We start from the raw sequence: 12289 nt of genomic DNA on the forward strand, positions 1-12289 counted from the left end.
TTAACCGGTAAACCAGCTCATTTCGCTAAGTCGGCCCGATCCCATCGTCAAGTCCACTGTTAGCAAGCCAGATTCCTCGCTTTCTGTGAAGCTGACCTTCCGTAGCATGTCCTCCAACTGCCCGGCTGTGGGCCTGTCCTCTGGTCCTTCCTGCAGGCAGAAGCCGATGGCATCGAGAAGCGGCATCGGTACGGGCATGTCGCCAACAGCCTTTAATTCGTCCCCGACCTTCAGCTTCAACTTGCACCTGATCTTCAGCACCTCAGACATGGCGCAGCCGATGGCATACATGTCAGACGCCTTGCTCTCGTGCGATCCCAAGCTGAGCTCAGGAGCCCGGTAGTCCTTCGCGCCGTACGACTGGCAGCTCTCACCCATGGTTTCGAGCGTCCGACTCTCGCCAAAGTCAATAATGACCAGCTGGTCTCCCGACAGCACCGTCGGGCTAGCATAATAAGTCTCCTCCCTGATCATGATGTTACCAAGATGTATGTCGCTAATGCCGTTTCCGGCCGAGGCGTTGATCGTTAGCCGAATCATGCCCGTTGGACTACTTCCTCGGCGTGCCAGGCGGGAAAACGAAAAGTGAGCTGGGGGTGGGGATCCTACCGGTGAACGATATCACAGTCGTGGATAGTCCTGATGCTGTGAGCGAGGTCTTGGAAGCGGTCGACGATGGCATTCCAGTCCTCTTCGGTCCCCTTCAAGACTTCTTCCAGATACTCGGCAAGGCCCTTCCGGGCGTACTCGAACACGATGAAGACGTGATCCCGTCTCCCTCCATCGCCTCCCCCAGTCCGGGCGGCGATGCTGGAAGGGACTTCGTCCGACGGCACCCTCGTGAGTCCGTGGAGGACGCTCAGACCAGAAGCGCGTCGAGACGAGGCGAGGAGTGTTAGCTCTAACTGTCATCGTCACCGTCCGGCCGTCCGTTAGTACGCGGCGCTCTTCAAGTATCTCGGCTTCTGTTGGCCACCCACCTCTCGGAGTTGCTGAGCCTCAGTCCTCGACTGCAGCTGCTGTGCCCCCGGCGGCCATATCCTCTTCAAAATGACATCAGACGTCCTGTCCGATGGCATGCCGAGCCTTGGGGGACACCTCCACTTGGCGCGGTATACATCGTAGTTGTGGCCGCCTAGCGGCTGGATCTCGTCCCACGGCGTCTCGTCCCACGGCAAAAGCTGCTCGAACCTGACAGTATCGGCGAGGTCGAGATAGAGGCTCAATCGTGTCAAGTCGGTGTACGTGTTCTGGAGGACGCTGCCCAGGTTCTGGGCCCAGTTGAAGCAAGCCGCATCGACTTTCCGTCGGAAGGCTGCCCGGGCAGCGCTCAAGCCGAACCTGAACACGACCTTACGAAACTCTCTGCCCGGCTTTGTCTCAAGGAGGAACCAGCGTCCGTCGTCGTCGGTCGTCACTGCGCAGTCGTTCTGCACGGACATTGTTTTTAGTGCGGGCTTAGGCGGGAAATGGAGCAGATTGAAGATTATACATACCCAGAGATACTGCAGGTGCACTGTCTGTTGACTGATCGGCGACTGGGAGAATGTGCTCGCCACGAAGACAATGGAGCCCTTGCACTCGTACTCCGGAAAGACGAAGCCCGTCTCGACACAATGCCTAAGGACCTCCTCTTCGGTGAAGAGGTGGTGATCGAGAAGCAGACGGGCTGGTGGCTGCCATAGGAGCTCGCAGCCCGGAGACATCCTACCGTCCTGGCGTATCGTCAACTCCCCAGGTGGTATGTACTCGAGCCACTTCCGCGGGTCGTCGATCGCGTATAGCTGATAATTACGCGAGTTAGTTGAGTTTTAGTCCGGTCCGATGACGGAATTTCTACTGGGTGATGGGTTGAAGGAGGGCCTACCTGAAGAGGAGACGTGTCTGCCTTGGGGTTTCCGGCGGGTGTGGCTTCGCGCAGCTGGCACCTCCGCACCGAGGCGGCCATCCTAGAGAGGTTCCAGATTTCGAACTCGCAGCGGGAAGGGTGTGTCGAGTCACATTCGGAAACACTGAGGTCGCTCTTCGCTACAACCTTTTCCTCGCCTACTCCAGATTCGCTGGCCTTCGATTGCTCATCTTCAACCTCCCTGCCCTGTTCTGCCGCACCGCCCTCTTTGTATTCCCTGACCTGTTCGTCTAGTTTGTCCGGTGCTAGGAATAGCTGTACCTCTGGCTCAAAGAGTCTGTCGAGGACCCTCTGGAGAGCTCTTTCGGGGGTGGGCGCTTCGGCGTCCAATTTCAACTTTGACTTCAGACTTTCAACTATCGCCCTATGATCGGCGTGGCTGTGAGACAGAGTCATCGGCTCGTTGTAATGGGCCCCGACGTGGGGTCCTCTCGTCTCAAGAGGTGACGAGAGACCCGGTGCTTCGTTGCTGCCAGCTTGCTGTCCCGCCTCGGGCCCCTTTGTCGAGGAAAGCGCCGGCGTGGTACTACCGCCGTCGCCATGTCCCGCCACGAACCGCGACTCCTCGTCCTCGTGGTCAGTGGTTGGTAGTCCCGAAAATGTCTCCAAAGCCTGGGTCATTTCGGGGTCGAGTTGAGCACGCACAGCTCTGACGCTAGGGCCGTCGAAGCCGGACGTGTCATGGTTGCTGAAAATGTTGTAGATGCCGAATCGTCTGTCAAGAGGCTCGCCCGGGGCGAGGCCGCGCCAGCTGGTCGGGAGGCAATACAGGGCGCGGACGGCGATCGCCCAGTACCGCGCGTCGTCGTCTCCGGGTCGGATAGACACGCTCTCAGCGGTGAGATTTCTTTCTTCCCCTGCGGACGCGACCCAGTTCTTGAGGCCCGGATTGTCTTGGACGAGCCGGGATAGACGAGAAACGCACGAGTACTGCTCTCCAACGGTACCGTCGCCGTGGCGGGACAGCCGCTGGTGCACTAGCTCCCAGACCTTCTTCGAGCTGGGGTGGCGGCCAGTGGTGTTGCGGCTGTCTATGACGCTCGCAATATCGTCATGCAACTTGCGAACCCAGAACCAGCTTTCGAACGTGGACTGTGGTTCGCCGGCAAGGAGGACCTTGCGGTCGGTGTCACCGGGGAAGGAGCTGTCGAAGCTCTCCAAAAGCTTCTTTTCCCAGTTGTCGAGAGACGCTGTAAGAGTGATCCGCATTACCGACGACGGTTCGAAAGGCATCGTGACAGCTGCTAACATTCTAGGGCGTGTTTCCAGTCCTTGCCGGCGATGATATCTGGGGGTCAGGCGGCTCTGGCCGTGTCGACGTGAACGACAAGGCTAACACGCAACAAGGGCGAGATCACTGCCCCATGGTCAAAATATTTCTGCTCCTTCTCCGAGCATGGGGAACGTGTCACAAGCTACATCCTGGCGCTGCACGCCCTCCCATATTCACTGGGCTGGTGGCTGGCGGGCGGCTGATACATGGCCCGGGCAATCATGCATCAGCCGCCTGACTGGTGTGCCTCGTGACGAATCTTGGATGGCCAGTAAATCACTTCTTTGGACCTCCCGCAGGCGCAGCAGGGCGTATCTGTTGGGGGCCATACGTCGTATTGGGCTAGTCTCTACCTTAGGCGTTCTTTGCTTTACCTTCCTTCCAGGCCCTCCTTATCAGAGCCAGAGAAAAAGGGCACACAACCAGTACATACAGTAGTAATGCTGCTGGGTGCCCAATGCAACCACCACGACCCTCGAGCGAACCGTCATGTCGCTGCAGGGCCGGTCTATAACAAAAGACAGGCTACCTGTCTCGCCCAACCCTGGCCTGCGAAATTGTCATACCACACAACTTCGAGCCGCAAACTGAACAGTAGCTGGAGGGAATTATGAAATAGTAGCTGCTCGTCCGCACATCTGCAAATTCTCCCTTTTGCTTTTCGCCTTTCTTTCGTGTCAAGAGTTTCCGAGCAAGACCCAAATGGAGCAGTCTGAGGTTGACCACCGCCTCGCCATCACGGCCCTTGCCATCGAGGCAGGCGTCCTCGCAACACACCTCAGCAAGAAGATCAGCGAAGCCTACCAGAACAGGCCGGCAGCACGCCGCCGTAGGCTCCAAAAAGAGCTGGATGAGCTCAAGACCCTTGTTGCTCGATCACCGCCCGATGCAGTCGATGCGTTTGCGGCTCTCACTGATGCCGACACCTGCATTGAGAAAATAAAAAGCTACATCGACAACATGGACCGTGGAAGCTTGGTAAGCGAGGCGCTTGAGGTGCTATGGAACAAGAGGTTCGTCGACATCCTCGCCGAGGCGCAACATGTCAGGAATTGGTACCTGGTTGGGCTGCGTGCCATGCCGAAGCTCCGCCAGGCGGTGCTACTGCCCGACAGGAATGGAAAGCTGCGTCCTCACGCAACAATCTACATTGAGGACCAGAAGTCCATAACTTTCCTGGACGAGAACCGATCTGCGGGGTACGGCAATCTCGAGGGGCACGGCGATGTCGTCTGCTACCGGCTTCAGGACAACAAATTCAGCACCGAATCGCTCGAGATATTCCCGCGGCTCCAGAGGCGGGCCTACGTGCAGCAGCTCAAGGGCTTGGCCGAGATTGACGGGCAGTTTTACGTCGTTATGCAAAACTGCTCCAAGTTCGACTCGCTCAATAAAGTCTGCAACGAGAACAAACTGCCGGTCGAGCTGGAGTCCAGGATTGAGATGGCCCTCAAGGTTGCCCAGACGGTGGCGTGGTACCACCAATCTAACATGGTCGTCAAGGTTATCCAGGACACGTCCATCGTCCTCCAGGTAGACGAGGATAACGGGGAGCACCTAACCCCCATCCTTACCGATCTCGAGCACATTCGCAATGTGAGAATAACTTCATGGCCCTGACGATAAGCCTTTTGACTGACGGGCACCGCACCCCGCCCAGCTCTATGAGCGGACGAGCGGGCAGCGGCACGACTGCCGATACGAGGCCCCCGAGTACAGACCCAAGAGCCAGCGCACACACTATTCTGATATTTGGAGGTCAGATCAAGCCCACAGGCTCTCGTAGCGATGTGAGCCCTTTCACTAATGTCTGGCTGCGACAGCCTCGGAATCGTGGTGTGGCAGATCATCTGTAAGGGCCACCCTTATGAGATAAAGGCGAAGGTCGACTCGACAGACATCAAGAACGTGAACAGGATCCGAACGATCAGGGAGGACAACGATCCAGGCGAGTTCTCGGATGTCCCAGCTAGCCTTGCCGCCCAACTGACACGGTGCTGGAACCGCAACCCCCTCTTGCGCCCAGAGGCCAGGACCGTGGCGGGGTGGCTCATGGACGCTTGGCTGCACCTGTTGTGTGAGCGAGACGGTCTGTCCCACGCCTCAGGAGCCGGGCCCAGTGATGATGAATTTTCGGTGGCCGACTCGGAAGCCCTCGCGGACGCCACGACACAGGCCGAGAAGCTCGTAAGTCAACACAGGAAAGAAGCCGGTGGGAGGAGCACTAGTGGGCACGAAATCCGCAAGATGAGCGCCCCCGAGGTCGAGGCCCTTCTCTCAAGCGCAGATAAAAATCCCCAGAGTGCATTTCTGCTCGGCGCCGGCGTCTGGTGGGAGGCGCTCGATGAAGCCGCGCTGACGCTGCTGAGCGGTGTGGTTGTCGATGATCTTGCCTTGAACGACGACGGTAAGTTGTTAGACCATACACCCGTGCCCTTTGCACCACAACAATGAGCTCGCACCGGTGCTGACGTACCATTCGACGCTAGGGTATCGTGCTGAGCTCGCTCTCACGTTCCTCTGGAAGGCCGCCCGTGGTGGGTGGACAGACGCGTACCTAGAGATGGAGTTGGCGCTATCGTTCCAATCGCTGATGTTCAAGGAGAAACGTGAGAGCCTCGCAGCAGATAAGACTCGAGTGGCTATGGCATCGGCAGCAGGCGCGAGGAGAGCGTGAGTGGGAGGCTATTTGACCTATAAAGAAGGGGGGGGTTCATGCTTGTTCCCAGGCAGCTATTCAGAGGGCAATGGCGGAGGCTCAGGAGACTGGCGAGGACGAACGAGTTGTGAAGTACGGCGCGGTGCCGAGGTTTTCTCGCCGAGTGCAGTATTAAGTGCCACTTCGCGTTTGTGAGAGTAGTTGGTGGGCAAAGCCATGGAACTTCGATTGTGTGGCTGATTCGAGGGATGCGGGAGGGGAACCGACGAGACTGACCAGAGTAACTCGATTGGACCATCTCAGGGCGGTGATTGGGTCAACTTGTGACCGACCCAATCATCTCGTCCATTCGAGACTTTCCACGTGTTGTTGCTTGGGTGCCCCTGCTCTTCCTACCTCTCCACTCCCTCTTCCTCTCCTCTCTCTTTTCAAGCATTCCTAACCCTCCCCAGTCCACCTCTCGCCCACCTCGGAACGGTACACCTCGAACGACCCGTACACCTCGAACGACCCGTACACCTCGAACGACCCGTACACCTCGAACGACCCGTACACCTCGAACGACCCGTACACCTCGAACGACCCGTACACCTCGATCGAACTGTCCATGTGGCAGAAATAGCTGCGCTGGTGCTAAAGTTGTGGCGGCCCACTCGAAGTGGCGTACGCCACCCTCAAACACGGGCAGCGTGAACTGTGAGAGCGACAGCCTGGGGTGACACACCCGGGCCTTCACGAGCCGAGGCTTACCCGCTGGAGAACCCATCCGTTTGCGCCACTTCTCTTGCACATGGCACGTCGTAAGGTCATCTATATCGCACTACCAAGGGCCACCGCGCAGGTGAAGAGGCAAATGCCTTCAAGCCGTTATTGTCTCGAGCCATGTGAAGCCTGAGTTGACCAACTCCGGCACGTGAAGATCGGAGGCACGTTTGCATGCATATCTCGAGGCCCGGGCGGAGCGGCAGATGCACCAGAGAAAGCATGCAATTTCAGACAAGCCAGCATGATTGCACGCCCACACACTCCAACGCTGCTAACCCCTCCTTCTAGTCCTCCTTCTCGTTTGGTCCTCCTCAACGTCCACAAGCCTCACTTTCCTGACCGCAGTGCCAGCTTGGGACACGTCACGCAAGACAATAGTATTAGTCCCACTCGTCGTTACCTTCTCGAAGCAGTTCTTGGGCGCCAGATTATTTCCATGCGTATCATACAGGCAGAATCTCTTCCTGACGTACTTTCCGGCGACCCGACGCACCGGTGATGGATCAGCAGGATCAACATCAGGAGTATCAACAACCTTCAAATTGCCGTTTTGTTCGAGCAATTTGAACTCAATACGAATGGCCCTCGGCAAAATAGCTGTATGTCCTGCGCTTGCCGCTTCCGTAGCCGGTGTGGGTGGCGCATCTTCAAGGAGCCTCCCGAACGAAAGCCGGATTATCCTGTTCGGCCGTCTTGGCGCCACGGCTATTGCCAGAGACCCTGGCGGACTCTCGCTCTCCAACCCTTCTTGATCCTGGGATTCCTCAGCCTGGGGCAGAGGGTCATCCCGCAGTACAAGAGCCATTTCGGTCAATTTGGCGCATGCTCTTGTGGTCGCCGCTGCAAAGTTCAGTCCACCATTTACGTATGTGCCTTAGGTAGAAAATGTTTGGCTGCACACTATTGGCTTCAGCTCGATGGGTGAGATACTATGGATTACCTCGTCACATTTCATGGGTATCATTTGGTGGACGACGCTGAGGCGCATACCTCCCAACAGCGCGGGGATAGCCAGTAGGTCATCGAAAGCCGCGGCGTACTTACGGTGACGGCACAACTGATCAAAGTTTTTCCGACGATTCTCCGACACCGCCAATCGCCCAAGCCACAGCCTTTCAAAGAACAAGTTCTCTTCGCCGCCGATTCCTTGGTACTCCCTAATCTTGCAGTATATCTCGCCGTCGCTAGGGGCTTTCTGATAGTCGTAGTGCTAGCCCCGGTTGTTCCATTCGCGCCTGCGGCACAGTGGTGCAAGGGTACAGCGCCGCCAAACGTCCCAACGGTGACATGTCGCCACAGCTTGAAGGGGGAGGCACCTCGGGATGGTGTTTGGCTGAGAAATGGCTGCAGGGCTGCTCTCTCATCGTAAACTCTTCAACTCTTTGGAGTACGTTGTGTTGATCAGACCAAAACATACCTGCACAGAGGCCACGCAGCTCCTGGAGCTGTTGCAGTGGTTGTATGGGGAGCTCGACGGCGCAGACGGCCCAATCCAATACGTGCTTGCAGTGGGTAATTCCGAGCTCGAAGTACCCGGCCCCGTTTCACGGCTGCCATACCTCGCCGTCACGAATACTAATATGATGATCCCTATATGACCTCGACCATGACCGCAACCGCTCGCCATCGATATCGCAGTACAGGGCCGATAGGTTTGTCCACGCTCTCGAGCAAGGCCGAGTCCACGAGGCGGAAAATATTGCAAACTCTGCCATGATGCCTCGGTCCGAGCATAAGCACCACAGCCACGAACGCGGCAGCTGCCGAGCGCACCACGGCCGACGGGGAGGATACAGCCTTGCGCGCACCCATGAGAGGGGACACTACACATATGATCAGGACTCTGTCAACGCGAGCCCCCCAAGGTTATCTCCACACCCCTTGCCACATGCAATTCGAATGAATGTTAAGCTGGACCTGCCCCAAGTGCTCCGGCAGGTGAGGTTGATGACTTTAGTTTTTTGGCCACCCACTCCGACGCCGAATCCTTCAGGTAATCCTGTATCAGTCGGCAATCACAACTGCCATGTTCCATCAACAAGTTCTTGAGAACAAACGTCTCCGCCATTAGCTCCGATAGCGCCGCGGATAGCCTCCGATGCTCCTGTTCGAGATCCTCGTGACAAGACTTAAGCTTGTCCTCCTCTTGCCGTCTCCGCGAACGGCACTTATCGGCGGCAATACGGTTCTTTTCGCGGACGCGTACCGTCTTCGGGTCCTCTCCGCCCGAAGCATCAGCTACGCTTCTCGCATTGGTGAGGCGACTGGTCCTCGTGTTGATGGCGCCATCGACATTCGCGATGCTGGCAGCTGCTTGAGTCTTGCGTGGGCGACCGCGCTTCTTGGCCGAGGTCGGTTTGGTCCTTGGGGATGGAGGGTCGGAGGCTTGACTCTTGTCGAGAGCCAACTCTTCTGGCAAGCTGCTGTCGATGCTGCCAGACGAGGAGTTTGTGGGGGGGGGCAGTGGGCGCTTGGGCGTAGAACGGGTCGGATATCTGCATGACGCTCATACTCCCGTTCGTGCTCGTGTTCGTACCAAATCTCCCAGCATCAAGGTCGGCCATGGTTCCATCTATATACCTCAAAGAAAAGTCATTTTGTCCAGATATGCCTGCAGACGGTGGAAAGCTTTCTTGCTCTTTCGCCATCAAGCCATCGTTCAGCGAATACGTGCCGCCCCATTGGTCAGCGAGCTTGTTCAATGCGAGCGACTTCTTGCTGTTGAAAGTTCGTAGCTCAAAAGGGTACCTGGATACCACAAGTGTCGAGTCCATGCCGGGTCGTGTGCTTGTCTAAGCGAAGCTGAACTGTGGGAAATTTAACAAGTCCGTGGCGTCGGGATATACGCGTGGGTTTAGTGAGCTGGGAGGCTCCTTTATAGATCTCAGTCGAACAAAGCTATATGCAGGCGGGGAAAGAGCCCGGGCAGGTCAGCCAGTGACGTAGCTATGCTCGAGATCTGTAAGAGCCGTATGGGTCAGCGGAGCGGTACCGAGCCATTCAGACTGGAACTGGGCGACACAGGACAACCCGTTTATGAGCGGATGTGCGTAATCGCTTGTCCGATACGTTGAAGGGGAAACCCGCGCGGGGGAAGAACCAGCTCCAGATGAGATCGGCAACAAACCCCTTCAATCCACTGGGGTTGACGTTGACAGATCGATCCAGACGGAAGCTGCTCCGGGCAAATGATTGGGAAACGGGGCACTGCGCCGCTCAGAAGGGGCGGGGCAGTGACAACGTTTAGGAACGATAAATATGGGGCAGACCACCGGCTCACCGGGCACCGGGCCACTTGCTCCGCCGAAAGCCAGCAGCGCCGACCGCCGGTACGGACGAAGTACTCGGCTGAGGAGTTGACTCGGTCGCCAGCGAAAGAGAAAAAAAGGAAGATCCCGACACTGTGACATGGGAACACGGTGCCAGAGATGGATGTACAAGGACTTTGGATGTTTTGCGCCGGGTTGAAGATTGGGTTGCACGCCTCCCGGACACTATTGGTACTTGGTTGAGCCTCCAAAGTCGTCGCTTCACAGACTTGGCGGTCCTCAATACGTAGCTCCGGCAACCACAGACGGCGACGGCAACCCCCTATCGCTCTGCGCGGCACTTCACGCGACCAAAACAGTTACGACTGAAGCATCGGTTGTGCGAACAGTTCCCTCCCCAGCGTTCAACGCCCTTCCGGCAATTTAAATGCGTGGAGTACCGCACCTAACGCGACCCTTAGGATCTCCTTGGACCGTGTTCCGTATGCCATCGATAAATTTTCGTCCCAGGAAGCTGAAGCTCTTCTTTTAGCTTATGATCAAGTCGTCTTCGTCTGATGTGAATTGCTTTGCACACCACTAGTCTGCCCTTTGATGTGGAATGAACAATGCGTTGCAGGATCCTCTCCGGATTTACTGGGCTGGGCCTGTAGTGTTTGGCGCGTAGATTAAGTCAGACTGTAGCTTAACTTTGCCACGCCGGTGGCCATAATGCGTTTGAGGGGGACATCCTCCAATGCCCACTCCTCAAACTGTGCAACCTTGTGTGCGTCATCTGCATCATATTTCGTAGAAGCTGGTGATGGAGAAGGGTACAGAGTCATGCTGTGGGGTTCCACTCTGCAGTTCTTGCACGGTGGTTGCATAGCATCTGTGTGCTTCTCGGCCATGCGGCGCAAATGGCGTGGTGTTTGGCCAGACACAGCACTGGATGGTGCATCGTTGCTGCGTATCGTACTTCCGTGTCGATGGCCAAAAGTCCCGTAGTACGGAAGAGAATTGTCATGCTGTTGTTCTCCCGACGAAAGCTGACCGCTCGTGTCAATGTCAATTGGCGCCGTTTTTGTGGTGTTGAGATGCTGGATGATGCTGGCGGAGTCTCCAACCAGACACACGAGGGAAGAGCCGCGGTCCAGGCATCTTTGTGAAGATGCCGTGCTCCCTCCCGTGGTCGAACCGATAGTCTCTCGACTAGCCTGCACCTGCAACATATCTCGTGCATGGCCTGGCGCTCGAAAGTGCCAATGCTGAGCCTTGCCCTGGCAGCCTTCTTCCTTGTTGCGGACGCTCTTGCCCAATGACGGCCTCGGGGGCTCCAAAGCTGCACACATAGCACCGCTCGTTGATGCCGCCAGGGTCAGCTGATGTTCCGAGGCTCTTCCAACAAATCAAGGCATCACCCAGCAATATATATCCAGCTCTGTTCCCCCGCTTCTTCGTAGCTCCTTGTGCCTTTTCTTTCCTTCAGCGCCATGCGAAGCACGGTCATCACCGGTGAGCCTGATCACAGCCGAAGCCTCGAACATGAACACATCCCCGGCAACATGTGTTACCGCCAATCGGCTCGACGGTCAAAGCCCGGCAGCAGACGACATGAAGATCGACTGTGAGCCGCGATTTGATAGCAGCAATTTCCAGGGGGGATCGGTCGACGATACCGCCGTTGCAGCAGCGCAGAACGACAAGGTGTCCGCCGTGTTCACGCCCACCAGCAACGCAACGGCAGCCGATGACTCGGACATGATGCGTCAGGAGAAGTTGGGTACATCAAGCCCCTAGACGACGCCGCCTTGGAAGCTACGAGAGCATACCTTCAACAGAGGTTCGCCCGTCGCAGTCTTCCACGAAGAGATGGCCTGCACCATATCGTATACGGCGGAGTTAATCGTCGCTGCTCGACGTATAAGCACCGACCTGCGGCGTCCAGACAGGAAGATGAGCGACAAATAGCTCTCATGGTGCAGATGATGCGGGATCTGGAGGTCATCGAGCCTGGCAGCAGGAGCATACCAGCCCTGGGGCGATTTGGGTGTCGAGGGCGTCGCGCGAGCATTTGAGACTCTCACGGAGTTTGAGGGCTGCTGCGTTGCTTCCTAGCACATACCTCGATTTGTAGTCAATGAAAAAGCCAGGCAGAGTTGACAAATGCAATTCGCCTCATCCAACGCTCTGTCCCGTGGGTAGAGGCAATTTCTCCTCCGTTGGACTTATACCAAGCCATGTTGAGACTTGTCTCCGCCCTGACACGCAGATGCCGGGCGGTGGTGTGTTGGTCGCAAGGTCATCATGTGCGACGCCTCGTGTCACCGATCAAGCGCTGGTCAAACCCTGGTCATGGCAGCCATCTCTCAGTCCAAGCTGACCGGCATCATCCAATGACAAGCTCATGACGCGCACTACACCAATGTCCAACC

General features: G+C 56.9%; 3 protein-coding genes across 3 annotated transcripts; 1 reads left to right on the plus strand and 2 right to left on the minus strand.

The window, feature by feature from the left end:
• Positions 1-3142, minus strand: PLICBS_004162 (uncharacterized protein; the record flags this gene model as incomplete). The annotated part of the gene is made up of 5 exons (XM_065600458.1): positions 1-550; positions 610-905; positions 981-1430; positions 1497-1784; positions 1868-3142. The coding sequence occupies 5 exons, from the start codon at positions 3140-3142 to the stop codon at positions 1-3; spliced, it is 2859 nt and encodes a 952-aa protein (XP_065456530.1).
• A 742-nt stretch (positions 3143-3884) lies between these two features.
• Positions 3885-5859, plus strand: PLICBS_004163 (uncharacterized protein; the record flags this gene model as incomplete). The annotated part of the gene is made up of 4 exons (XM_065600459.1): positions 3885-4778; positions 4843-4940; positions 5006-5589; positions 5672-5859. 4 exons carry the CDS (start codon positions 3885-3887, stop codon positions 5857-5859), a joined length of 1764 nt encoding a protein of 587 aa, XP_065456531.1.
• Positions 5860-6279: 420 nt separating this feature from the next.
• On the minus strand, positions 6280-6450 carry PLICBS_004164 (uncharacterized protein; the record flags this gene model as incomplete). The annotated part of the gene is made up of 1 exon (XM_065600460.1): positions 6280-6450. The coding sequence occupies one exon, from the start codon at positions 6448-6450 to the stop codon at positions 6280-6282; it is 171 nt and encodes a 56-aa protein (XP_065456532.1).
• Positions 6451-12289: the final 5839 nt, after the last annotated feature.

Source organism: Purpureocillium lilacinum, assembly GCF_023168085.1.
Source record: "Purpureocillium lilacinum CBS 284.36 DNA, scaffold_3, whole genome shotgun sequence".
Classification (NCBI taxonomy): Eukaryota; Fungi; Ascomycota; class Sordariomycetes; order Hypocreales; family Ophiocordycipitaceae; genus Purpureocillium; species Purpureocillium lilacinum.